Below are 26,800 nucleotides of genomic sequence, written 5' to 3' on the forward strand. Positions count from 1 at the left end.
GAGATCACGTCGAGATCCAAATCTTCAATCCCAACCGGTGATGGCCAAGTGTCTGGACATATCAGAATTGGTGTGTGCCAATTCACGGACGATTCGAGATGCCTATTTATGTGCTCATGTGATGGGATGATGAGGCACATGCTGACGAGATGGGTTGCATTCCGGCCCCGCAGATCCTTTGTCTTTACATGGGTTGCTGATGACTTTTGATTGGTCGCCGTTCTCAAAGAAGGCAATTCGGAAAGTATGGAATCCACATAGTTCGTGATGACAGATCATGTGCAATATCTTCAGTCAACCTTAATTTTTCTAGGCTACCATGAGCCACTTTTATCGCAAAAGAACAAAACGGTCACGTGTAAGGTCTTCTCGCTGAAAGATCATGGGAGAGTGTTCGCAAAGGCAATTGAAAATATCATTCTCCATTCTGCTGTGGGTTTCCATACTTAAGCAGGCTACTTCTGGATTGTGGACTAAAGCAAACATAACAAAGCCCACTAGAGACGACTTGAGGTGTTGGAACGGTGCTTGGGAGTAGGCGTGTCCAGATACGCCGGCGGAAGAATACCTGCGAGGTCAGCTTTGATTTGCAACGCCAAAGTTCGAGAATGCCACCGCTGAAGTCTCGTGTCACCACCCATGACCCAATAGTTGTCAAGCCGGGATTGCCTCTTCCACACCCCTCGAACCTCTCCCTCGGCATCGACGCCCCAAGTCGCATCGAGGCGAGCTGCAATGTCTCGCGGGCCAAGGATCCCATTGTTTCCATGTTGGTCTTCTCCAGACATCTTGTTGATCTCATTCGTTGTTGAGGCCCCCAACATCTCTGCCGCTGTCTTACGTGCATCCCGATCGGCGAACCCCGTGCACCAAACCACAGCATCCGCGTCAAGCGTACTGCCGTCACAGAATTTGAGTCCAGTAGCAGTGAAAGCTACTGGCTCGACATTGGCTTTGACACCTGCTTTGCCCTCAGATATCAGGGCCGTGCCGCCCACATCCAAGTAGTGACCTCCGCCCTTTTCAAACAGGTTAACCATTAAGCAGCATTCAGGTGAACGGCTGTCCAAGACGGGGAACCCAGCTTTTGAGAGGGCTGCGTAGCGATCGGGCTCTTGAAAGGCCAAGTGGGAGAAGTGTCCTCGCACCATCTGAGCTTCGATATTGGTGGGAATGGCCATGGAATCCTTATCTGCCTCCACTCCAAGCTCCTCGTAGTTTCCATGCGCTGCAGGATCACATACATACGCGACCGGAAAGATGTAGGTCGGGGACCGAACTACCATCGTGGTCTTCATCCCGGCAGCGTAGCAATCTTCAAGAATGTCGAAGGCGGTGTTTGCTGAGCCTATCACTAAAGCTGACTGGGTCCAGAGATCTTGGTTAATGATATGGCCCACCCTCATCAAATCTGGAATTGTTGACTGACCTTTACACCAAGCATTTTCAAGTCTTTGGCGTTACGATAGGCAGTAGAATGAACACTGACCCCCTTGTACAGATTAGCATCAGCCATGGGCGGCATGTGAGGTTTCTGCGACCCGAGCCCGGTTGCTTGAACCAAGTGCCTGGCCACGGCAACACGCCTGCCAGTTGGTGACCAGAATGTCACTGTGTACAACTTTGACGCTTGATTGAAGGTGGTCGACATAACCTTTGCCGAGTTGACAACATTCAGATTGAAGGTTTCCACATATCGCTTGACCTGGTTTGCAAGTTCATCTCTTGTGAGGAAGTGTGGGAAATGCTGTTCTTTTGGATATTCTATCCAGATAGCACAATGTCAGTATAATCGACTTTTGACCTGTGAGGAGCATTCTGCGGTTCGTATGTGATGCTTACCCAAGTACGCCATGGTGCATATCGCCGTCGGAATGTGGAACTTCATGGCACTATAGCGAAGAGCCCAATTATCTCCAGGGCTAGGGTTGCGATCGAGCATGACGCTCTCGACACCCAAGGCCTTCAGCCGAGCGGCGACTGTCACTGCGCTACACCATTCAGTGTGCTCGTCAGCTAATGGTAATCCATTGACATCAAATATCCAGATCGGGCTCACCTATTGCCACCACCGATGATGATCACCTCAGTTTCGAACTGTTCGAGAATGCCCAGCTGCTTTGCGGGGCCCCGTAATAAGCTCAAATCCTCGGGGTGGAAGACAAAATCTTCAAGTCTGGTGCTCAAAACCCATATTTTCCAGGTCGCCGAGCCCCCGTATTCGCCTCGAGGCTTTTGGGGCAACAAGATGATCTTGCCATGGCAGCGAGCGGCTGGATTCATTGTCTTGAACGTGAAATTACAATCGATGAATTGCTTCATGTAATTAAGGTGCTAGTCAGCCTAGGGCCAGACACAATACCTCAGTTCTCAGTATTGAAGCGGTTTGAGACTCACAAGGGTAGGAGTGATGGGCGAAAAGCTCGCGTCTCCGTCAAGCCGGATCTCTTCTGACCCCCGAAGATTATTTGTCTCTATGAGACTGCTTGCAATGATGCCTGCTTGTTGGATCGTCCGGAGGTGATACGTGAGTGCCAGCTGGTCTTTCCAGTACGCCTGCTCCGCAAAGAAGCAGTCTTCTAAAGCAGTCACATCGCTGGCCTTCAGTGCTGATGTGAATCTTTCAATGAGACCTGAAGCGATCTTCGTTGGTGTATCTCCGTCCATAGAGCCATGGTCTATCGTTCCCTCAGTAATGATTGGCAGAGGTTTCTCAGCCATCATTGTACGTATATCCGCCTTAAGCGGGTATTCTTCACCTGACTGCGTCATAGTATCTGTTGCGGATTCGTAAGCTCGGTGACTTTACATTTGCCCCTTGATATTCGCGCGACGGAGGGCGCTGGTAGACCTTACCGCTTGCCATGTTTCTTCTCCGGTTACCTTAGTGAAGCTTGGGACTGCCGCTGAGAGGGAGATGATCGGTTGATATGAATGAGGGGAAGTCCATCCTTCTTAGGTTTTTAAATAGCATCGCCAGCTCAGCAGAAATTCGTCCGGTGTATTCTGTCCCAAGGCGCCAACGGCCATGGCCAATCGTAACCGGAGAGCTTCCTGGCGGAGTTGGTATCCCTCCGAGGCCGTCAAAGGAAAGGACTACAGTGAGTATTAATAAGTCAAGCAGGGATTGGAAGTGGCCGGCGTTCGGTGTTTTCTAAAGTCCTTCTGCATGGTTTCTGGTGACGGCTGTGACGAATGTCTCACCCGTGCGGAGAAGCCCCACGTCTGCCAGACCTGGATCCCGAAACTTGTTCCTCACCACCTTACACAAGGCGCTGTGTACATGTTCTCTCCATCCCGATTCTGAAATCAGACGCAACATCCATTTGCAGCGGCTCATGACTGAATTCGGGCTTGCCGGCCAACTATAAACGCTGAAACGCCGGAGGTGTGGGAAAAGAGGGTGTTGTCCCTTTATAACCAAATATGCCGTCCGCTCGTTCATACCAATGCCCCGTTGTCTGAGAGATTAAGTATCACGTACACGTATCCAAGTCACCAGACAATGCCTTTGTCGGCTTTCTCGGCGTCGGCGATGAGTAGGATGATGTCCAAGGAGAGCGTTACTGGTCCCTTCTTCCTATCGCGGATCGGTTGACTCGTCATATTGATGCAGCCGCTGATGAGGGATTGGATATTTTGGTGCGAAATTTGTCTTCGTGAAGGAGAAATCGATCAAGTCGCCGGACGAGGTTGCCGTTTGTAGGCAATTCAGGCTGCGAGAGGGTAGTTCAAGCCAGCGACTAGACTCTCATCGACTGACTGCCACGGGAAAGTTCAGGGTCAGAGGATCTCATGAGATATGTGGTGAGGTATATGCTTACTGTGTTCCAGTCCTCTGGAGATGAGGACTGAGAACCTTATGGTGAGGGCCAGAAGAAGTTGAGGTTGGCAATGTTTCAGTGAGAGGAAGACAAGAGAGAAGGTACGAGTTGAGCAAGGAAGGCAATCATTATTTTTTAGCTCTTTCCTAATTTTTCTGATTCGGCAGCTCCTTCCTGAAAACATAGAGTCAATGAGACGGGAAGGCACAGGTGCCTGAAAACTGCTGCGTTTGCACAATGAAGCTTGTTCATCTCACATTACATAAGGTAAGTAAGGTGAACACTCAGGAACCCAGTGAAATATTTGAGAACAGAAACATATCGTTTAAACCTGCTTCCACTCTAATACTTTCAAAGACAAGATATCACAAAGCGAGGTAGCAAGTGGAAGACATGTATAGTAGAAAGTGGCTTGATTCCTCTAAGTAGAAGATCCGTATGAGGGTTATATTTATATACCGTACAAGATGGGTAATCGGTTTACAGAAAGCGGTATTATATAATAATAACCGGTAGTACTACATATAGTACTATAGTATATCCTTTTAATTAAGTTATACTTAAATAAAATAAAGGCATGATTATGATATAATATTATTAAATTTTCAAACGTTCTATATTGAATATAGTAAATATAAATAAAAAATAAAAGATTATTTGATAATAATGTTACGCCCGCCGCAACTTGTCACTGTGGGCGCGTAGTTATATATGCAGAACAAGGGACAATGATGACCGGAGTCATCATTATCGAAGCTTTTGCTTTGTGCCACAGTTGGTTGCCTTGTCCAGCTCGTAACACAATGATGACTCCACCCTGCGTAGAGGGGTTGTGGGTTCGATTCCCGCACGCTGCGTCGATAGTGTGATTGTGCCTCCCACACTATGAAGGGCGTCCCGACCGTAGGCAGCACGTGTAGGACTGGTTACCCCGCACCTCTGCTGGAGTTTCCCTGCTTATACCCGAAATGTCCGATTGGTCCTCGGCATAGGGACATGCCTCTTGGAGGGGAGATGTGGTGTTACGCCCGCCGCAACTTGTCACTGTGGGCGCGTAGTTATATATGCAGAACAAGGGACAATGATGACCGGAGTCATCATTGTCGAAGCTTTTGCTTTGTGCCACAGTTGGTTGCCTTGTCCAGCTCGTAACAAATAAGTAGGTCGTAGTTACCACGTTATGTTATTTAAGTAACGGGTATTCTATAAGGCCCTTATAAGTAGGAATATTCTGGCCCTTATAAGCGATTTCTTCTTAGCTTTCATTTTTTCTTTCCTTATTTAATATATTAAAAATGATAAATAACGTGGTCCATCAGTCGGCGACGAATATCAGTCAGCGACGAGCTTTTTCCCATGCATATAATAGTATTTACTATTGCACAACTATAATACATTAAATTAACTATTCCTTATTACTAAGTTACTCGAATCATTTAACAATTCCGTATCCTTAGAACAGGTTCGCGCATTATAACCGGTCTCGCTACACACACTATAGCGTCTCCGAGCTGGCTAGGCTCTCTTTAATAGACCCCCCTCCTCATCTTCTTAAGGGGCTGGATGTTTCCCTTTTTATTTCCTTTCAAGCAAAACCTGAGATTCCTCTATACTAAAACTAAGAGGTTAGTGTTACGAGCTGGACAAGGCAACCAACTGTGGCACAAAGCAAAAGCTTCGATAATGATGACTCCGGCATCATTGTCCCTTGTTCTGCATTATATAGCTACGCGCCCACAGTGACAAGTTGCGGCGGGCGTAACAGGTACGTAGGCAATAGCGTACTTAATTATTTTCTTGACTAATCGGCTTTATTTACCGATCTTTCCAAAGTCATATTGTGTGGGTCTCGTGCAGGTTAGGATAGCGCGTCTCAAAAGCTCCAAGGATTTGGTAGACTACCTACATGTAGCATTTGACTGTGTGACGTAGTTTTCATAGTGAAATTGAGAAGGATTCAACCTTCTTCAACAGCCTAACTAGGCAAGAAGATACCGAGCCGTGGAACGACTCCAAGACGCTAACGGAAGTCTCTCAAGAACAAGGTGATATTGGTGCACTAACTGTACAATATCGCTAAACTTTCGTGGATCCTTGAAGGTCATTATATCTGGGCAACAAATGAGGCTCATCCCTATCGCAAATCCGTAATATTTTCAAGGCTAGTTACACTTGCCATTGTCCACGTAGTTTACGCGTGTATTTAAGTCATTTTCTCAAGCCTTCCAACTACTGGCCTTGGAAGGCAACTCATCTAAGTAATTACAATGATTCAACCACAACACCCAATGCCGCACTCGCTTCCTTGATCTTCTCCTCCTGCCATGCGACGCTCTCTTCCGGCAGAACGAAACTTGAGAAAGCCTCGCCGGCGTTTTGAATCAAAGTTTCAATACCGGGACCGTTGGTGAAAACGGTGGATCTTACAAAGCGAGAGCCGTACTCCAATGTGAACGCCTGTCCCGCAGAAACTAACAGGGTCTGGCCCTCGCGGACCTCAGTCCAGGAACCAGACTCCTTGAGCTTGACCTTCAGAAGACCCTCCTGAACACAGAAGCAATGGTCCACCTCGGGGAATGTCAACCACCGAGCGAGCGGGGACTTCTCATACAGCTTCGATGACTCGAGGCTGGTGATTGCGAACTTGCCGCTGCACTGAGAGGCGTTGATGAAGGGTCTGGAGAGAACACCACCCAGGATGTATCTGGGTCCAGTGTTGGCGCGCAAGAAGTACGGCTCCAGGGGGCCGGGGAGAACGTTTTCTGACTCTTGCCAGTCTGCGACTTCGGGGGGAGCGTAGTTGCGCTCAAAGTTCACGTCAAACCGGTCCTTTGCGGCCATGACCTTGGGGATCAACAGGCTCTTCAAGTCGCGGTTGTCGTTTTCTGGCACAATGATACCCTCGTACTGCTCAGCGACGTAACGGAAGAAGTCAACCCAGTCACCCGGCGCAACCAGACCCAGGGTTTCTGTGTGAGGGCCGAGAAGCTCGGGGTTGTGTACGACTTTCTGCTCTTGGATTAGCCGCGAACGCCATTAAGTGCGTGTTGTCCGTGAACTTACAGGAGGGACATAGGCAAAGTCACCAGGGCCCATGATTCTGCACTTATCGCCGTTCCATAGCTTCAGGTATCCCTTGGTCACGAGGAAGACGTCGTGCGCCTCGGCGTGCCAGTGGAAACCCGGCGCATCAGAAAGTACAGCACCACTGGAGAAGACAGCGATGCCACCGTTGGTCTGTTTTGACGAGGCAAGAATTCTGAAGACACCCTTGCTGCCGGGGATCGTGACGCGTTCACCCTCGAGCTGATCGATAATGTAGCTCGTCCTGGCATCAGGAGGGGTGGAGAGAACGGGAATGCTCATGTTGGGCAAGGTGCTTTTTGCAATTGTCCAATAAAAGAAGAGGGAAAAAAAGATGCCGTTCAAAGAATGTGAGTGGGGGCGTTTGTCAAGGGTCTAGATCTCTGGATCGTGGACACACAAATTGGAGACTTTGGAGTTGTTGAGGGGGTTTGCTGAAGATGGTCTCTCTTCACGTTCCGGGGATGCAAGCGGCGCCAGTCCAGCCTTTTACAGAGCTTCGCTACCCCGCATTCTTACTCTACTGGATCTCGACGGGAAACTATTTGATGCCGCCCACCGCGACCACATGTTTTGCTGCCCCTCGTAAAGGCCCCCCAGTTCGGCTCAAAAGTGCGGGAGCTCGGATATCCCGGGAACAGATCCGGAACAGCCCCGATACAGTGACGGAAATCCCACCGTTTCGAACAATGGAGATAGGATTGGTGACCAACGTTTGCCACGCGGTCTCCGCCGTCCGGAAACCCGGCTCGGGGGGGGCGATTCTAGCGAGCCTCGTGGACCGCGTCTCCAGTTTGCTTCCCATTGTTAAGCTATCTAGGTTGTCCCCCGCCACATCATTGCCCCGGACTTTTTGATTGCACTCTTTGCGTCTTTCTAATTATCATTGCCGCTGTCACTGTTGCTGTCACCGATACTGAGACAAAGCCATCTTACCAGCCAAGAACACAACTAACCAACAACTTTTCGTCATGGCCAGCCCAACCTCTTTTCGTGCAGTCTACAAGACCATAGGGTCACAAGAGATCGATGTGGATATCTATGCCCCGCCGCTTGGAGAAACCAACAAGGCAAAATGTCCGGTTGGTATGTACACTTCAGAACCCTTGCATGGCGGCTGGGGCCGTACCAATGGAGAAACTTCTGACTAACAGTTGTGTGTCTGCTCTTGCGCAATAGTCATCAATATCCACGGAGGCGCATTCCATCTCGGCTCATCCAAGATGATCAACAAGGACCAAGTAGCTGACTGTCTGAGCAGAGGCTGGATTGTCCTAGCACCTAATCACCGTCTGTGCCCCCAAGTCACGCTTCTGGATGGGCCGATGAGAGATTGTCGTGACCTCCTGGGATGGGTGTACGACGGTGGACTTCAGAAGGCCCTTGACGCTAGTGCTGATGGACCATATGCCGTTGACACTGACCATGTCTTTGCTTTTGGAACGTCGTCTGGCGGCACTCTATCCCTTGCCTTGGTATGTTCATGCACCTTAGTGTCTGCAAGTCATTACGGGTATCAGATTCAATCAATGCTGACACCAGGGTTACTTTGCAGGGCTTTGGAGTTGATCGTCCCGTTGCTGGTATTTATGACATGTACGGGCCTAGCAACTTTACTCACGCGTTCTGGGAGAAGCCTTTGCCTCACGTGGCAGCAAAATTGCCCAAGGGCCTTACAAAGGAATTCATGGACAAAGTCTTTGACGAAGACCCAGTGCCAATTCTAGGTGGCGTGTCACTGGAAGGTCAAGCCCCGGGGCCGCCCAACTTTGATGATCCAAGACAGGCGTTTGCAATGACACAAATAGCCACCGGCAATGTCATGAACACCATTGTTCCTGACAAGAACTGGGATGCTGTCGACCCCATCAGAAACATCACTCCGTCCTTCCCACCGACATTCATCGTGCATGGACAGGCGGATACTATGGTGCCGCTTGAGCTTAGCCAAGATTTGATCAAGGTGCTCAAAGAAAAGGGGGTCAAGTCTGATCTGAGGGAGATTCCGGGCGAGGAACATACGTTTGCCGCCAAGATGAAGGTGGGATCCCAGACTTGGAATCTTCAGAGAGAAGGCTTTGACTTTTTGGAGAGCCTGATCAAAAATTGAGCAGGGGCCGAAAAAGGAGTTAGTTGAGTAGGAGCTAAGGTAGTCAACTTGAAATGGACTGATCTGGTTTACGAACTAATAACACGACAATTGCAAATTCCATTGAGAAACGTGGTTGGCTGCATCAAGTGAGACTCTCAGCTTCCGTTGAGCCGTAAACCATCCAAACTGTCAGTCATCAAGTTCATGCAAGAGTTCAGACTATGTGAAACTGTCGCAGCGCCACACGTGGCGCTGCCGGTTACTGCCGTACGATACCGCTTTCCACAAGCCGATTACCCGTCTTGTACGGTATATCCCATCGAGTGCTGCAAGGCGACAGTACATTGGCTCCACATAACGGGCCCCCTTTTACCCCGCACCGCATCTGGTACATCCACTGCTTGAGTTGCCCCTATGATTTCCACTCCGGTACATCTACCAAATCCATCATTACCAATACTCAATTAATGGATTCTGACGATTCTGACGGATCTGGCCGTTCCACGGGCTCGGCGAAGTCGTGTATCTTTGCCCTGCTGCCCGAGGACCTCGCCGCCGCCTGCACTGCCGACTGTACGCCGGAGCAATGTGATAATGCCACTGTTCGGCCCCGCGAGCCTCCGGAGGTTGAGCCCGGTATCCCTGGGAAGTACACGAGGATGGGCTGCCTCGAGTGCGATGTAGCTCTCTGTAACTCAGAAGATTGCTGGTACCGATTTCATACGCAGAATCTCTAGTAATTGGAAGTATCTATTATCAATTACGTTGGTTGGTTGGAAAAAGGGGCCCGAAGTGGCCCGATTGGCTGCTCCCCCGCATCTCAATGTACTGTCGCCTTGCAGCACTCGATGGGATAGATATGACCCTCATACGGATCTTCCACTTAGAGGAATCAAGCCACTTTCTACTATACAAGTCTTCCACTTGCTACCTCGCTTTGTGATAGAAACTCAATCGTGAATTCGGATGATCCGTACACGTGTGAAGGTGTGTAGTAGTCTCGGTCGAATTGACAGCGGGAAAGTAAACAACGCAGAACTTGCTATGCAAACCAATACTCGGCCAAGAAGAGAAATACTATGGATAACAGAGTGCATCAGCTGCACACTTACGTGTCAATCGTGACAGAAACCTAAGCCACCCACTCTTTCATGTGCCGGTCAAAACGAGTTAGCACCATCCGGGGTCCCCGCCACCCTAAAGTGTTGAAGAAAGTCTGGGGTGCAGCCGGGAACTCCGACCCATGCCCGGATCGATCCCGGTTCCAGCGTCTGCCAGGAGTCAACGAGTGCAACTGCAAAGTCGGTCAAAGTTTGATAATAACCCTCCGAGCCTACTTTATCCATCAGCCCATCTGAGTTCTGGCATCGACTGACACACATCCCATCTCAACAACATCCCCAAATCGGCAACTCGAGTCACCGACATCCCGTCTTTGACAACTTCAGACTCTTTTGCCCCCCTGCCACTGTGCATTACGCTGGAACGTAGGCACATTTTCGAACCAGACTCCGGGTCGGCGTAACTCCATCGCCGACAGAAGCAACCCCGCGACGACCACCCGGTCGTAGAGTTCTTATTTACAATGGACTCATCACCTACTTCGCCTCGCGATGACATTCGCAAGAGCGATGTTATGATCGACAAGGTCGACGTTCAGCACAATGAGGAGGCTTTGCGTGAGGCTGATCGCCACATGAGCCCCATGAAATGTCTTTGGGACAACCCAAAAGTTTTGCTATGGACTATTTACGCCAACTGTAAGTGCCTTGCCCTAGTGTACTGTCTGTAGGTTGACTCGGCTAACTCTGGGAATCTAGTTGGCTCAACTTTGATTGGTTTCGAGAACTTGGCACTCTCTGTATGCTTGGCTATGCCGGCATTCCAGTAAGTCCCTCATCGACTAAAGACTATAACGAGAGATAACAAACTAACCACTATGCGTTTCTTAGAATGACCTTCGCAAGTGAGGTCAATGGAACACTCATTATCCCCGCCTACTGGCAATCAGCCTGGAGTGCGATGTACAATGTCATGATGTTGTTCGGCTCTCTCTTTGCCGGTTACATGCAAGATTGGTTCGGTCGCCGCTCCGTCTTCGCTTTGGCATCAGTCATTGCCTCTGCCGGTATCGCCATCAGCTATGTCTCCGAGACACCGCCTGAGTTCCTGGGCGGCAAGATTGTCACTGGTTTCGCTGTCGGCCTCTTGACTTCGACCACTCAGACATACGTTTCCGAGATTGCACCGCTGCCGGTCAGAGGCATTTGCTTGTCTATCAACACTATCATGCTCGTAAGTTCCTATCAATGTCTTTAAACTAAACGACAACTCGAGGGATATGACTCTAACACATAATCCACACAGAACCTTGGCATGCTCAGTGCCATCGCCGCCAGCTTCTCCCGCGTCGCCATCATCGACAAGGCCGCCTTCCGCGTCGTCTTCGCCGCCGCCTGGACCTTCCCCGGTCTCATCCTCCTCGGTCTCCCCTTCGTCCCCGAATCGCCCACCTGGCTCGTCTTCAAGAACAAGCACGACGCCGCTCGCAAGGCTCTCGAGAAGCTCTCCGGCCGGAACGAGGATATCGATGCGCGCCTCGGCCAGATCATCGACAACGTTGAGACCGAGCGTCGCCTGCAGATGGAGGCCGCTTCCTACCTAGACTGCTTCAAGGGCACCAACTGGAGACGCACGCGCATCATCCTCATCTGCTTCTACATCCCCCAGGTTGCTGGCGCCGTGCTCTCTTCCAACGCCCCTTACTTCCTCAACCAGACTGGTCTGTCTAGCAAGACCGTCCTCCTGCTCGTGCAGGTCGGTATCGCCGCTGGTGTTGTCTCTGCCATTGTCAACTCTATCATGATGGGCAGGCTCCGCCACCGCCCGCTCTTGTTCTTTGGTGTCTCTATCTGCGTCGCAATGTACTTCACGATGGGTGTTGCCGCCGCATTCCCCAAGACCAACGCCTCGCTCTTGATGATTGGTGTTTCGCTGGTCTTCACCTCCATCTCCTACGGACCCGCAGTGGGTGCCTCCATGGCCGTGGCCGGTGAGGTCTCCGCTTCAAAGCTCCGTGCCAAGTCGCTTGGTTTCGGCTTCGCCTTCTCCTCCATTGTGTCCACCGTGTGGACCATCATTCTGCCGTACCTCTTCAACCAGGACGAGCTCAACATGGGCGGTCACATTGGGTGGATCTTCTTTGTCATGGGCATTCTCATGTTGGTGGTTCTCTACTTTGATGTTCCGGGCACCAAGGGACGCACGTTTGAGGAGTTGGACATTATGTTTGAGCAGGGCATCTCGGCGCGAAAGTTTGAGTCGCACAAGCTTAACATGGGGCCTGTGGACACCAAGTGAGTTGTGTGTCTCGCGGCCCGCGGGATGTTGCCGACAGACGCGTGTGTGTGCGTTTAGTTATGGAGCCCTCTCTCTCCTGTTTTGGGACGAGTTTGTTTTGAGTTTCGAAGACTGTTTTGGTAGAACTGGAAATGAGAAAAACTCTTTAAGCGGGTCTCGCCGCAGTTGCTTCAAAATCCTTGTGTCCTGCAATCGCAAGAAAAGTTATCCACAATTGCTTGTTGATCAACCTTCTTTTGTGACAGTGAGTTCTGAATTTCTGCGCGTTTTCGGCCCTTCTCGATCGATGCAACACTGGCGGCAAAGCCGACGTAAACAACCCGGAATTCCCGGTTACAAGTGGAGATTCTGTAACCCCGCTCGGAGGGGAACACTTCGTTAGTAAGCAAAGGGAGCAGTAGCTGAGGGAGAATCGTAGAAAGAGATGACTCGAGTTGTCCGGATAGGAGGCATGGATGGGTTCAAGGAGCCGTGAACATCGATCCTGAATGTTCGTCTGATGCGATCTAAGAATAGGAGAGAGATCGAATGGAGTTGGTACATCGATAACATGCCGAGTTATGACTTTGTTTCCCTGGATCACCGGTTCCCCCTTTTCTTTCTGTGCGCGACTCAGTCGCATTGCCGTTCTCACAGCCCAATCCCACGTGAGGTTGCTCCCGAGTCAACTCCATACTATCACAAAGTGACAAAGCTCTTGTTTTAATCTGTTCCAAAGCTAAGAACGCTTGAATCAACAGGACATCCCCGAAGATCGGGAGACTAGGGTGTCGGCCGATCAAGCTTACCAATAGAGACACAGGCAATTTGCTTGAAGAACCTCTCCCCCTCGATCTGTCTCCCTCACCCCAACCCCCCTCCTCCTAGTCTCTATCCGTAGCCTCTTTGCTGCCCTCCCTCCCCGAGTCTTCTCCCCGGCGTTCCTACTCTACCCCACAGAACATTCCCCGCATCTGCTTGCCGTCCGTCGTAGTACTCTATGCGGGGGTGGAGGTCGATCGTTTGGAGCGCGCGTTCCCACGTTCCTGCGGCGCCGGCAGCGTTTCGGATGCACGCGGCGAGCACAACAGCTGTTTTCACACCTTTTTCCTGCATAACGCATATCCAGCTTTCCCATCCACCAAAGATCTCCATCGACAAATGAAAGACAGCGGGTGTTCCGGTTCTGAAGTCATTGAATATCTGATTCTGGCCTGATACTTTTTCTTCAGCCTTTCTTTACTTATCATTGGTTCATCTGTGCCTATGGACGCTGCTGCTGCAAAGACCCAGCGCACGACGCAGAACTCGGGGATCAAGGTCCGTCGACCCCGGGCCGCCCGCGCATGCGACCTCTGCAGGGCGAAGAAGAACAAGTGCGATGAGTTGTATCCTTGCACCTACTGCAAGAGTATGTTTGTCCATGACGATGATGAAATCTCTGCCGCCAAAAATGCCTCATTGGGAAGGTTCGTAGTGCTAACGCCCGCGGGAATCCAGATCGGAATGCGACATGTGTCTACAAAGGCCAGGATATGTCAAGGAGGCTCTACACTCCAGAGTATGCGCCCCCTTTAAGAACTTAATCTTGACGTCTGTAGCTTATTTCATCGGAAACCCCTAGATATGTGAGACAACTAGAAGAGCAGGTCAAGAGCCTTTCCGCAGTCGCCGAGTCCGTCAAGGCCCAGTCAGTCGATGACAATGCCTCGGTAACAGCCACCATCCCCGAGATATCAGAGGGATTCTCCCCAGACTGCGGCCTCCAAAGACGCCCATCACGAAGCACCGCCGCGGGCTCACCGTCAGGCGCTAGGTCAAGGAATGCAGCGGGCCAAGAGATCTTCGGCGTCAACCGGCACACTCGGAACGTCGAGTTCTACGGCAGCTCATCCTCCGTCGCCCTACTATCACACGTCCAACGGACCGGCGATGAGCCCGTGATCTCCCCGGACCTGGACTCCGACGCCGGAACCCTCCTCTCAAGTCTCCATAACCCGGCCTTCTCATCACCCTCAGCAGACCAAATTCAGACGCCCGCGGCTGCCACCGAGCCGAGGTCGGCCGTGAGACCGGTGACGCATTTCCCGCAGTGCCGGCACTTTCTGCAGAGCTTCTTCTCCAGCATACATTTTGTCCACCCGATCCTCGACAAGAAGATCTTTTTCGACCGGTGCGAGGAGTTGTGGTCGAAGCCGGACGTCGCGCGGGAACCCTCCAGCTTTGTTGCCTTGTATTACAGCATACTGTCTCTGGGCGCACTCATTGGCGTACGGGAGGATGAGCCGATTAATGGGATCGAGAACCTGCAGTGGAGCCGGAAGTTCTTTGATGAAGCCAAGAGGCGGTGCGATCAGCTGGGGATGGTCACGGATCTGGAAATGGTTCAGTGCTATTTCTTCCTGGTGAGTTCGGTGCTTTACGACTGAGGATGCTTGACGCTGACGTGGTTGAAAAGGCCAAAGTGTGTCAGAACGAGCTGAATGCTCACTGTAAGTGCTTGATGCTGCCGGAAGTCGTCAAACTCTCCTAACTGTTCAACAGGGGCATACATGTATGTCGGTCTTGCTGTGAGAACAGCGCTTGCGATGGGCATAAATCGAGAACCTGGACCCGATGTCAAGAAGGAGCCAGCTGAACTCAGAGCCGAGTCAAGAACGTGGTGGTAAGGATGCCGAACCATCTGAGAAGTGTAAATGACATGACTGACAATTTTGAACAGGGGTCTATACTCACTAGAAACGTAAGAACATTGGTTGGAGCAAGAATTCGGCTCGTGCCGAGAAGTCAGGAAGGATGCTAACTTCCCGCGTAGAGAAATGTCCTTCTCGATGGGTAGACCAGACACGCTCGGCGCAGATTTATACCACAACCGACTGTTCCCTGTCATTGGTGAAGCAGACACAGAGTATTCTGGAAGCTTGGAGCTGGTTGACCCACCCTCGTGCGCTATCATCAAAAGTATGGTAGACTACTCCAAAATCATCCGGAGCATCTGCTTGGGGATCTATCTGCCGGAGACGACGGTACCACGAACCGTCCACCTGGCGCACCAAATCGACCAGGATTTGCAGAGATGGGCGGAAAGTCTGCCCGAGGCCATACGCCCTACCACTTCGGTTGAGCCGCGTTCGTTGAAGAGCGTGAAGGAGGCTCAGTGGATGAAGAGGCAGAGGCTAGTCTTGACTATGCGTAAGCCTTACCCTCCCGTCGCTCTCCAACGAGTTTTGTGCCGCAACTAACATCGTGATGCAGGGTTTCTCAACATTAGAATACTCTTGTTTGGGTCAATAATTCTTACATCGACCTCGGCGGAGCGAGCTTCCATCCCAGGCTCGCAGGAAGGCATTCATCTGTGCCTCGAGTCTGCTAAGCAGACCATTGAGATTATTTACCAGACATATCAGCATCATGACTTCTTCCGGACTTGGTCAGTACTTCCTATGCTACCCACGGCTTGAAATTGAGACTTTGTACTAAAGCTACGGTCTCACAGGTTTTACAACACCACATACACCGTTTTCGCAGCATCCATGATCCTAGTTTACGTGACACAAGAAGCGACAGAGCCCGAAGTGCAGCCGTTATTAAAGCTAGTCGGTATGGCTATCGAGATACTCGAGACCATGGACGAGTGCATCGTGGCGCTCAGGTCGGCCAAATTATTACACAAGGCCATCCAAAAGGCGGAAAAGAAGTTTTCCGCATCGACCCCCGCGGATTTACAGATTCCTGCGATGCCGCCGGCGGATGCCATGCTCCAACTAAACCACTATTGGGGCCCGCTGAATATTTTGGACAATGAGATGGATTTTGGGTTCGCGATGCAGTTTGCGGACTTTGAGGGGACAAATTCGCTGTTTATGGCGCTTGATGATCCAAGATCAATGCATTAGACAACAACAAATGAAACGCTTGAACAACACGCTGACATAACTGTATAATTGATACTTCAAATATCTCAAATACTTGTTCATACTTCGTCACTTCTCAGAGTCTTTGTTGGTATTTGAATCCTCTCGGACGGACGACCGGGCATGTTGACTGAGCCAAATACTAGCCATGGCTATTACCAGCGAAACTGGGCCAACGTGACAACTCGGCGATGTTGTTTTGGAGAACTGCCGGTCAATATTGCCACAAACGCGTTTTTTCGGCTTTAAATAGCGTGCATATGGCCCCGGAGATTCCCACAATGCTGAAAATGTGTGTGTGTGTCGCCGTGGCGGCAAGGGCGCAGCCGCCCTTGCGGCCGACCTCCCGAAGGGTATATGGCGTGGAGAGCCGTTGCCCTATAACTATTGCTAAATACAGTTCAAATTGTCCTCCAAATCGTGCCTTATGGCTACTATGCGTTCTATCTGTCCCTGGTTCCCGCTGGTGCCCCAGTTCCATTCTTGAATTTTGCGGCTTAAGGCCGGATGGTTCTGGGGGGCCTGCCGAAACAGGCCCCTCGTACAGGTTCTGATTTGTACAAGACCATTCCTGCCCCAGTACTTGTTTGACGACGTGTACTCGTTCTTGGTCGGAGGGTGTGGATATGAGAAAACCCTGGCGAGGGCCCGGAAAGGGTCCTAGGCCCCGCGTTGGGCTCTGCCCTACCCTTCCCACAGGTAGTTAAAGCAGTTGCCGGCGGCTGGAATCGAACCAGCGACCTCTGGGCTCCAGAGGCCTTGCCAGGTGTATGCCACTACACCACGCCGGCCACAATGCTGAAAAGCCGACAATAAATGGGGTGTCCCTTTGACTTCCCGGAAAAGCCGAGGACGACACGAGCCTCAACGATGGGCAAAGCAGACTAAAGCTGACAATTGAGGGGCGGAATGTGGGGGGTTTGGAGACACCGATCTGATCTCGCGGGGAGCCTTGCACTCTTGGAGGAGGGGAGATTTCCGGGGTCGGAGAGATCGGTCAACTTTGGCCGACATTTTTACATCATCACATGGGGAAGAGTGGAAAGCTAGCCGTTGGAATCCGGGGTTCACGATATTTTGTAGCATGGGACAATAAAAATTGCGATCCCGGAGAGTTTTGATCTAAAAAGCCAGAGCTGCCATTGACTTTGGGTCGGCATTCTTCAACAACTCCCAGACATTTTCTAGCAACCTCGAGGTCGAACTAGATTATCTTCTCTGACCTGTCACCCTTTAACGTTCAGAAACCACATTCACAGTCCTCTCCATTCACATTCACCATGATGGGTTCTCAGGTTGACGACAGAGACTTCACCACCCTGCTGCCTGAGCTCACGCTTGAGGAGAAGATTGCCCTCCTCTCTGGCCGTGACTTTTCCACAGCAGCAGGCGTCGCTAGATTGAACATTCCTCCCATTAGAGTAAGCTCTCCCAAAGATCCTCCGGCGCAAGCCCAGCACGGAGAACAAGAGGCAAGCTGACAGTCCACCCACAGGTAGCAGACTCAATCGCCGGCGTGCGCCCCTCAGGGATCACGGCCGACCTCACAACAGCATGCTTCCCGAACACAGCCTGCCTCGGATCGACCTGGGACGCCGAGCTCCTCGGCCGCCTAGGTGAGCGCCTCGCGCACCAGGGCCGTGAGAAGAGCGCCCAGGTTGTCCTGGGCCCGACGATCAACATCCACCGTGACCCTCGCGCGGGACGCAACTTTGAGTGCTTCAGCGAGGACCCGTTGCTGTCTGGACAGCTGGCGGGCGCCATCGTCAACGGTATTCAGAGCCAGGGCCTTGGGGCCTGCCCCAAGCACTTTGTCTGCAACGACTCGGAGACGCTGAGGCACTTTTACGATGTTGACGCGTCGCCGGATAGTCGGCCGCTGAGAGAGATTTACATTGCTGCTTGGCAGCATTTGTTGCGGACATCGAACCCTACTGGTGTCATGACTGCGTAAGACCCTCTCTACGGATACACACACACACACACACACACACACACACACACACACACACACACACACAATTGGGATAACAGTCTTTACTGACAATGATTTGGCACAGATACAACAAGGTCGACGGCACATTCTGCAGCGAACACGGTCCCCTCATCGAAGGCGTCTTGAGAAAGGAATGGGGTTTCGAGGGCATCGTCATGTCCGACTGGTTCGCCGTCCACAACGTAGTCGAGCCGGTCAAGGCCGGCCTCGATCTCGAGATGCCCTTCCCCGTCTTCCGAGGCAAGAGACTGGCCGAGGCTGTGCGATCGGGCCAAATAACCGAGGCGGAGATCGACACCAGAGCGCTCAAGATGCTGGAGCTCCGAAACCGCACGCGGAGCAGCTTCAGCGACGAGCCCGAGAGGTCCGAGATCAATGAGGAGACGAACAAGATCTCGAGAGAGCTCGCGGCGGGCGGCATCATCCTGCTCAAGAACGATAACCAGGCCCTGCCCATCAACCCTGCGGACAAGCCCAAGATTGCCCTCATTGGCGAGTTTGCCGGATCTCCCGTCGTGACTGGCGGTGGCAGCGCGTCTTGCACGCCTCAGTACCGCCACTCGCCGTTGAAGGTCCTCAAGGAGGCCTTCTCCGGCGAAGAAAGCGTCCGCTACCACGCCGGTGTCCGTACACGACGCGTCATCCCCGTGGCCCCCACCGAGCAGCTCACAGCGCAGGACGGACGCAACGGTATCGACGTAAAGTACTACAACGACGAAACTCCGGAGCCGATCCTCACCGAGTTCCAGGCAAAGGCCAATGTCTGGATGCTGGGCGAGTTCAAGGCAGGCCTTAAGGTCCCGGGCTCCCGCATCGAGCTCCTCACCAAGCTTACGCCCAAGACGACGGGCGAGCACACACTCGCTGTGCAGGCTACCGGAGACTTCTCCCTCGTCGTGGACGGCAAGGAGATTCTCTCTGGACCTCAAAAGGAGATTACCACGGAGCAGTTCATCTTCAACCACGTCAAGCTTGAGACGCGCGTGCAATTGCAGATGAACGCGGGTCAGGCTTATGACATCAAGCTCGTCAACAAGTCGTGGGATCACCTCGTCAAGGGCGAGCCTACCCCATACGCAGCAGCGATCTGCTTCGAGGAGCACCGCTCCGACGAGGCCGCCATCGCGGAAGCCGTTGAGCTCGCAAAGCTTTCCGACGTGAGCATCATCTACGCTGGCCGCAACGAGCAGTACGAGTCAGAGGGTTACGATCTGGAAGACATCCGCATCCCGAAGAACCAGGCGGCACTGATCAAGGCAGTCGCCGCCGCGTCCAAGAAGACTATTCTGGTGCTGCACTGCGGCAACCCCATCGATGTCAGCGCCGTCGTGGACGACGTTGACGCGGTGGTCAACGCCCACTTCCCCGGTCAGGAGGGCGCGCAGGCGATGGCGGATATCCTCAGCGGCGCGACAAACCCCAGCGGACGACTCGCGACGACTTGGTTCAAGACGATCGAGGACGCGCCCACCTACGGCGATTTCCCCGCCACCAAGCAAGAGGATGGCACCCACAAGTTCCGCTACGCTGAGGGCATGGGTATGGGATACCGTCACGCCGAGGCAGCGAAGCGCTCTCGCTTCCCCTTTGGATACGGCCTTTCTTACACCACCTTCAACTACTCCGATCTCACGACGAGTGTGGCGGGGGCAGACAAGGACGCGAAGCTCAAGGTATCCGTCAAGGTGACCAACACGGGAGCCCGCGCCGGCAGGGAGGTCGTACAGCTCTACGTCAACCCGGCAATGGAGACGCCGGCCGCCGTCTGGCGACCGGAACGCGAGCTAAAGGCTTTCAAGAAGGTTCTTGTGCAACCTGGCGAGTCGGCGGTGGTGGAGCTCGAGGTCGACGCCAAGGTCGCGTGCAGCTACTGGGATGAGGCGGAGAAGGCTTGGAGGCTGGAACAGGGCATATATGGCGTCCGGGTCGGAGATCTCCAGAGTGAGATCTCGATCAGCGCTGGAACGGTCTGGGGTGGGCTGTGAAAAGTGAAGAAGCCCTTGATTGGTGTGTGTGGCGTGTGACACGAAGGAGACGGCTCCATGTTCTAGACTTGGCTCAGGATCTATTGATTGTTTGTATGCGGCGGCATTATATGCATGTATGTTATTTGGATACCAGTAACCTGTCATGAAGTTTCCAAGTTGTCTAGCGCTAAATGATCTGCCTTCCTTCATCGCTCCCGGTAGGACATCGTCCCGAGGCGGGTGAAAGTAAACCACCAGAGCTCAAGTGAGACATTGGGCGGTGCTGTGTACGCGCCGTGTCCCGATCCCGCTCAATAGCTACCGCCACCAGACCTTCACTTCCAAATCGAAGTGATGATTCTCATCATTCCCAGTGAGCCATTACAAGGTGGTGGTATGAGAGCTGGAGTGAGGTGATCAAGATATTAAGGTAGTCAGTAGATTATACACCGGATGAGAAACGTTTACTCATCAGACTCACACTTGCTTAGTATACTACGTGACTACCCACAAGATGTCTCGGCGGAAGTCTCACGACGGCGACCCGAACAATTCGATATCGGTCCCCACACCACCGAGTAATGAATGTCATCATCAACTACCGCAGGACAAGGTCAATATTTGGTCCCATCTTCAGAGGTATGCATCCAGGGGAAATACAACACCACACCACTTCATCGCCAGAATCCACGCGCGCCAAGGGGTTTGTGCTGGCTCTCAGGTTGATGTGAGCTTGAAGGGTAGGCAGAGCTGATCCTCGATTCCCCAAGACTATCCGGCCCGGATTCGGGTGATGTATGCTCGGAGCGGGCGCCAGATCCACCACGACACAGCCTGCTCGCGAACATAAACCCGGTCTCATTCAAACATCATCACCAGCGAAGAAACCCGTCTTGGGCAAATAAAACCCCAATGAACCACGGATGACTCAGGCAAAATCTACACCTAAACATGACTTAATCTTAAAGCATCGACGCCCACTTAGAGAATCGACGCCAGCATTGATCCCTAACTCCCCATGCTCCCACCAAATATCCGAGACCTCGTCCCATTTCGGCTGAAGATTCCAACTAATCGTTAAACAGCCTAGTCCGTTTCCCCCCTTTCGCAGCCTGTGCGCTGACGCTTCATCCCGTGCCCTGTTTGATTCCTGAATTTTAGGCATGACGGGAGTTTAAACCTCTCGAATCTGCGATCCAATGGCCACCATACTACCGTACCGACACACATTGCGGTAACACGGTAGTTAGAGTATCTACTTACCTTACTGAGGAGGGGAAGAGAGAGACAAACTTCAGATGATCCGCACGTCCTCTCATACAACAGTCTACAGAGAAGCTTGGACGTTGGCGGACAGATCGCGCCTGGTCTATGCCCGTTACTCTTCCTCCTGAAGGTGGCATTGCCTTGGAATAAGGATAATTCTTGGCTTTTGCTGCAGGTCAGTGACTCTTGTCTCTCCATCCTCCACCAGGCAAAGACTTCCCACTCTGGAATCTCGTACTTGCCCCCCACGATTGGCAAATCTTGTTCCGTCCCATGAACTTGGACTTTCGGCTTTACACTGTCGAAACGGATTTTAGTAACTTTAGTTGATGTTCCCTCACACCCATCGGAATTCCACTACCCTCATCGTCACTTTGGTTTCGTCTCGTCCCGCTCCAGCCTGTCTTAGTCCGCCTTTCCTTGGTGTAACCGGTAAATTCGTACTACCTTAAGTTAGACGACGGATGGGACGCCTTTTCGTGGCGTACACTGCCCTTGCAGTTCCCCAGTGTATGGGACGCCTTCTCCGGGACTTGGTCGCTATGACTTAGGCTAACACAAAGATACTTGCAACATCGGACTAGCCTGACCATCTTGCGACTTTGATTGATATGCCGTGCTGTCTGCCCCCTTTTCCCACTGCTTCTTGGTTTCATTCATTCACCCAAACGCAAGAGACAGAACGAGTCCCACAATAGCTCGACCCCCTGTCGGACGAGCGTCGCGGACCCGCGCGGCGATGATCGCACGGCCCCACGGCGACGGCCACGGCTCGGTCGCATGACTGATTCATAATGGACATGGAAATGGATTCGGACATCATTGAGAACGGAGGGGCGCCGGGACTCCCTCCCCATGGAAAGGCCGTCATCGCGTGCACGACCATTTCGGCTGGACTTGCTGGCCTCATCGTCGGCCTGCGGTTCTTTGCGCGATTGTACCCTGCGCGGCTGTTGGGGAAGGAGGACTGGTGTATATTTGTTGCATGGGTATGTTAAGCCTCAAAATTGTTGCCCGCCGTGGAGGCGGAGAGCTGATCACACGGCTATCGGGAGACATTTTGGGAGCGTCCAGCATCAATGATGTAAACTGAGCTAACCATTCTGGATGAACAGCTTTTCTCTGCTGCAACCTCTATTGGCATGTGCTTTCGTAAGTTGACACTGACTCTCACTGGCATCTCGATAGTGAGACTGACATTATGCAGAGGTCAAGACTGGCATGGCTGAGGAATTCTCAATCCTCAGCGTCTATCAACAGCAAACCTTCTTCAAGGTAAGACCAAACACTCTTTCGGACCAACTTCCCTCTCGCCTGATTTTTCTTGGCATCCACTGTTAGTGTAATACGTGGGCTACCACCAAAACCCTTAACAGCTGAAGATCCTTTACCTCTCTCACCCAGCGCCCTCCCGCGATGGCCTCGCAGCCTCCGGCGGACTCTGGACCGCTGCCGGCCTCCTCGGCCGGCCCTGACCGAGGCTCTGGACCCCCTCCGGAGTCGTCCTCAACCTCTAGCGCTAAACGCCGCCGCGGTACCGAGGCCCAGCCACCCCGGCCCAGCCTCGTGGGAAGCCAGCCTGACGCCTATACGACAACCCCCTTAACGGCTAAGGGGCCTATGACTGCAACTGGGACAGCTACTGGAGCTGTCCTTACGGCCCTAAATGAAGAAGCGAAGCATTATGAAGCCCGGAAGGACGTCTTTGTAGCTATCGCCCAGTCTGTGGATAACGTGGTCTCCTGCTTCGAGGGGCCCAGGAAGCAGATCGCAAAGGAGGCTACAGCCTATGTAATCCAAGCCTTGAAGAGGATTATGGGTAGCGAGGCGGCGGCCCCGACCCCGCGCCGGAACTAGGCCGATGTAGCGGCCTCAGCCCCGGCTGCAGTCCTAGCCCCAGCCCCGGCCCGTACCCGAAACCTAACCCGGCCCCAAGGCCAGACTCAGACTCAGGCCCAGACCCAGGCCCTGGCTCTGGCCCAACCAAAGGAGGACCTCCGAGTCTTTACCCGTATCCCTAAAGAGGGTCTAGCGGCTACTAGGAAGCATGCCCCTTTTACCCTACGCCGGACGATCTACTAGGCTCTTAGGCTCCAGCTAGCGGATATCCCACATATATACCACATTGCAACTGGCTACTCACTAAGACCCCTAAATAAGCAGGTCCAGTAAGCCCTCCTTATAAACAAAGAGAAGCTGGCAGACTGTCTGGGGGCCTATAAGGTTGAGACCCCTACTAGGTGGTTCACTTACGTCGTCCCACGCTGCCCTGCTAAGCTATGGACTATTGATGGAGACGCCCTCGACCCAGCTACTCTGCTTGAAGACGAGGTCCTTATATAAACAGGACGTAAGCCTATCCGGGCCCAACAATCTCGACTAGGCGTTAACTCTATTACAAACGAAGTCTCCTAGGTTATCTCCTTCTCCGCAGAAGTACCACCCTTTAGACTATTCAACCAAAGCAGTAGGTCCCAGCTTATCCAAAGGAAGAAGACCTTAAGCAGACATGATCCCGGTTGCCAGGGATATCACTCAAACCGGCACTACAACCGGCAACCATTTTACGGCAACTACGGCAGGCCCTCAGGCTCCCATAAGACTAGGCCCTACATAGCTAGACCGAAGTACGCCAACTGCTACGGCCCCTTCTAAGCTAACCACAAGGACTACCCAGCAAGGCCCCTAGTGGTTAACGGCTCCCCTACCCTCCCAGGCCGGAAGGAACTCTCCCGGATCCGTAAGGCTGGACTAAAGGCCTATGAGGCCCTCTATCAGAACATCCAGGCCGGCACTCAAGCCAACAGCACCCAGCAGCCTAGTAGCAGCCTAATTGTCACAGACCCGCTGTCCTAGACCCCAACCTTGAGGTTGGTGTTGAGTAACCCGGTGGCCGGGTTACGTAAGCCTGAGGCTGGATAAAACTCTGCATCCTGTATTCTGTCGCGCATGTCCAGAAACGTAGCTCCTTGAGCTACGTCTTGTCAACAGAGCCTGTACCTGCTTAGGATAGAGCCTGCCCGTAGCAATAGATTGTCTGATCCGCCTGCCCAGCATCCACCTGCCAAACAACCTGCCTGCTACCGTGACACGACGCTATAACAAAATAGCCGCTCCTAAGGAGTATTAAGGATATTTAAATATTCCTAGGCTTTAACTACTAGATTCTACTAAAGGTTTATATCTAACTATATAAAAATTACATTACCCTTTAACTTAACGTACTTGATAAGCGAGCTGCCCAGACAAGCGAGCTGCCCACCCAACCGCGTTCATCCTTCCTCCTCACTTCTAATGCGTATCACGCCACAAATAATCATGTCGTCACAAAGCAAAGAGGCCCAATTGAACTTAGCAGTCAAGGCTATCCAAAAAACCCCTAAACTCAGCATTCGAGCCGCAGTAAGAATCTATTTAGTCCCCCTTAGGACCCTAGGTACCCGATTAAAAGGCACACCTATATGATAAGATACTATACCTAAATCACGCAAATTGACGGAGCTTGAAGAGGAGAAGCTAGTTGAGTATATCCTCGACCTGGATTCCCGATCGTTTCCTCCCCGGATCAGTGGTGTGGAAGAAATGGCTAATCGATTGCTCGCCGACCGCGACGCGCCCCTAGTTGGGAAGCGCTGGGCTTCAAACTTTGTTAAACGACAACCATAGCTCCGGACGCGCTTTTTTCGCAAATGCGACTATAAGAGGGCCTAATACGAAGATCTAGATGCGATAAATGCGTAGTTTCGGCTTGTAGCGAACACAATCGCGAAATACGGTATTATAGACTCCAATATCTACAACTTTGATGAGACTAGGTTTATGATGGGCCAGATTGCATCCGAGATGGTCGTCACGAGTCCCGAAAGGCGTTCAAATATAAAAATGATGCAGCCTGGCAATCGTGAATGGGTTACAGTCATTCAGGCCATCAGTTCGTCAGGCTATAGCGTTCCGCCGTACATCATCGTTGCAGGCCAATATCACCTCTCTACCTGGTATATAGAAATAGATCTCCTACGCGACTGGGTCATCGCAACGTCTGAAAACGGATGGACAATAAATTAAAGAGGCCTAGACTGGCTCCAGCACTTTGATCGGCATACGAAACCGCGTGTAACTAGCAGTTATCGCCTCCTCGTCGTCGATGGGTACGAAAGTCACCACTCTGCGGACTTTGAGATATATTGCAAGGAAAACAATATCGTCACACTCTGCATGCCGGCCCATTCGTCTCATCTACTTCAGCCCTTAGACGTTGGGTGTTTTGGGCCACTAAAGACGGCTTATGGTCGACAAATTAAGGATAAGATGCGCCGGGGTAATACCCATATTACGAAGGAGGACTTCTTCCCTGCATTTCATAACGCTTTCACGCAAGCCCTAACGGTAAAAAACATCCAGGGAGGCTTCAGAGGGGCCGGGCTTGTTCCCTTGAGTGCCGAAAGTGTGCTTTCGAAGCTTGATGTCAAGTTACACACTCCAACACCCCCAGGGTCCCTACCAACAACACCCCCCGCGTGGACTTCTTAGACGCCAAATAACCCAACAGAGGCCTCTTCTCAGTCCGAACTCATCAAAAGGAGGATCTCCCGCCATCAAAATAGCTCCCCAACTTCAATTATTGAAGCTGTAGAGCATTTATCAAAGGGAGCGCGGGGATTTATGCACCAGATTGCCTTATTAAGGTCGGAGGTCTAGATCCTCCGGGAGGAAAATAACCTATTTAGCAGACGCAGGAGGGCTAAGAAAACACGTCTCAGACAAGGAGGAAGTCTTACTATAGCTGAGGCAGAGGACATTCAGTCGCAGAGAGAGGCTACGGCCCAGATTGAGGAGGAAACGCGCCAGAGTAGTAGTCGTCGGCCGAGGACAGAAATAGGTTAACGGCGATGTGGCGTCTGCGGAAACACTGGCCACAATGCGCGAACATGTCAGTTTAATAAAGAAATATCTGAGGAATAGGATTCAGAGTAGTTTCAATTGATTTATGTTTTTAGTGTTGCTCCTTAGTTAGATTTATAATGTGATTATGGTTAGGTGGGCAGCTCGCTTGTCTGGGCATCTCGCTTATCAAGTACGTTAACGTATAATATTTAATAATTTTAAAAGCACCTACAGAAGCTCGCTTTAGCTTCCTACCGAAATACTTAATCTTATTTATAATAGGAACGAACGAAGGGACGTAGAATGCCTCTACCTGTCACGGTAGCAGGCAGGTTGTTTGGCAGGTGGATGCTGGGCAGGCGGATCAGACAATCTATTGCTACGGGCAGGCTCTATCCTAAGCAGGTACAGGCTCTGTTGACAAGACGTAGCTC

General features: G+C 51.9%; 6 protein-coding genes and 1 non-coding gene across 7 annotated transcripts; 4 read left to right on the top strand and 3 right to left on the bottom strand.

The window, feature by feature from the left end:
- Nucleotides 1-497: 497 nt before the first annotated feature.
- On the bottom strand, nt 498-2,724 carry BDP81DRAFT_308322 (uncharacterized protein; the record flags this gene model as incomplete). The annotated part of the gene is made up of 5 exons (XM_060583450.1): nt 498-1,364; nt 1,430-1,764; nt 1,843-1,991; nt 2,060-2,316; nt 2,398-2,724. 5 exons carry the CDS (start codon nt 2,722-2,724, stop codon nt 498-500), a joined length of 1,935 nt encoding a protein of 644 aa, XP_060451118.1.
- A 3,133-nt stretch (nt 2,725-5,857) lies between these two features.
- BDP81DRAFT_366125 (cupin domain-containing protein) lies at nt 5,858-7,325 on the bottom strand. The gene is made up of 2 exons (XM_060586516.1): nt 6,888-7,325; nt 5,858-6,833 (listed from the first exon to the last, which is right to left on the bottom strand). Exons 1-2 carry the CDS (start codon nt 7,188-7,190, stop codon nt 6,087-6,089), a joined length of 1,050 nt encoding a protein of 349 aa, XP_060451119.1. The 5' UTR covers nt 7,191-7,325; the 3' UTR covers nt 5,858-6,086.
- Nucleotides 7,326-7,879: 554 nt separating this feature from the next.
- BDP81DRAFT_390068 (Alpha/Beta hydrolase protein) lies at nt 7,880-9,018 on the top strand (the record flags this gene model as incomplete). Its single annotated transcript, XM_060587353.1, has 3 exons — nt 7,880-7,994; nt 8,088-8,383; nt 8,464-9,018. The coding sequence occupies 3 exons, from the start codon at nt 7,880-7,882 to the stop codon at nt 9,016-9,018; spliced, it is 966 nt and encodes a 321-aa protein (XP_060451120.1).
- Nucleotides 9,019-10,365: 1,347 nt separating this feature from the next.
- Nucleotides 10,366-12,554, top strand: BDP81DRAFT_478354 (general substrate transporter). Its single transcript, XM_060594849.1, has 4 exons — nt 10,366-10,760; nt 10,821-10,887; nt 10,953-11,295; nt 11,368-12,554. The coding sequence occupies exons 1-4, from the start codon at nt 10,586-10,588 to the stop codon at nt 12,358-12,360; spliced, it is 1,578 nt and encodes a 525-aa protein (XP_060451121.1). The 5' UTR covers nt 10,366-10,585; the 3' UTR covers nt 12,361-12,554.
- Nucleotides 12,555-13,874: 1,320 nt separating this feature from the next.
- BDP81DRAFT_457715 (fungal-specific transcription factor domain-containing protein) lies at nt 13,875-16,235 on the top strand (the record flags this gene model as incomplete). The annotated part of the gene is made up of 8 exons (XM_060593312.1): nt 13,875-13,900; nt 13,964-14,744; nt 14,798-14,831; nt 14,884-15,004; nt 15,062-15,082; nt 15,155-15,531; nt 15,595-15,773; nt 15,822-16,235. 8 exons carry the CDS (start codon nt 13,875-13,877, stop codon nt 16,233-16,235), a joined length of 1,953 nt encoding a protein of 650 aa, XP_060451122.1.
- A 731-nt stretch (nt 16,236-16,966) lies between these two features.
- Nucleotides 16,967-17,044, bottom strand: BDP81DRAFT_t54. Its single transcript has one exon. It is a non-coding gene; the product is annotated as a tRNA-Gln (tRNA).
- Nucleotides 17,045-17,183: 139 nt separating this feature from the next.
- Nucleotides 17,184-20,474, top strand: BDP81DRAFT_340487 (thermostable beta-glucosidase B). The gene is made up of 3 exons (XM_060586024.1): nt 17,184-17,674; nt 17,749-18,203; nt 18,314-20,474. The coding sequence occupies exons 1-3, from the start codon at nt 17,534-17,536 to the stop codon at nt 20,232-20,234; spliced, it is 2,517 nt and encodes an 838-aa protein (XP_060451123.1). The 5' UTR covers nt 17,184-17,533; the 3' UTR covers nt 20,235-20,474.
- Nucleotides 20,475-26,800: the final 6,326 nt, after the last annotated feature.

Source organism: Colletotrichum phormii (genome assembly GCF_030913505.1).
Source record: "Colletotrichum phormii strain CBS 102054 chromosome Unknown BDP81scaffold_2, whole genome shotgun sequence".
NCBI lineage: Eukaryota > Fungi > Ascomycota > Sordariomycetes > Glomerellales > Glomerellaceae > Colletotrichum > Colletotrichum phormii.

What these genes read in the sequence shown, in the direction of transcription:
- BDP81DRAFT_366125 (XM_060586516.1), bottom strand. Translation starts at nt 7,190, where the DNA reads ATGAGCATTCCCGTTCTCTCCACCCCTCCTGATGCCAGGACGAGCTAC. An exon ending in ACTTTGCCTATGTCCCTCCT is followed by an intron (nt 6,834 to 6,887) that starts GTAAGTTCACGG and finishes ATCCAAGAGCAG; the next exon opens with AAAGTCGTACACAACCCCGA.
- BDP81DRAFT_478354 (XM_060594849.1), top strand. Translation starts at nt 10,586, where the DNA reads ATGGACTCATCACCTACTTCGCCTCGCGATGACATTCGCAAGAGCGAT. An exon ending in TTGGCTATGCCGGCATTCCA is followed by an intron (nt 10,888 to 10,952) that starts GTAAGTCCCTCA and finishes TGCGTTTCTTAG; the next exon opens with AATGACCTTCGCAAGTGAGG. An exon ending in CTATCAACACTATCATGCTC is followed by an intron (nt 11,296 to 11,367) that starts GTAAGTTCCTAT and finishes TAATCCACACAG; the next exon opens with AACCTTGGCATGCTCAGTGC.
- BDP81DRAFT_340487 (XM_060586024.1), top strand. Translation starts at nt 17,534, where the DNA reads ATGATGGGTTCTCAGGTTGACGACAGAGACTTCACCACCCTGCTGCCT. An exon ending in TGAACATTCCTCCCATTAGA is followed by an intron (nt 17,675 to 17,748) that starts GTAAGCTCTCCC and finishes GTCCACCCACAG; the next exon opens with GTAGCAGACTCAATCGCCGG. An exon ending in CCTACTGGTGTCATGACTGC is followed by an intron (nt 18,204 to 18,313) that starts GTAAGACCCTCT and finishes GATTTGGCACAG; the next exon opens with ATACAACAAGGTCGACGGCA.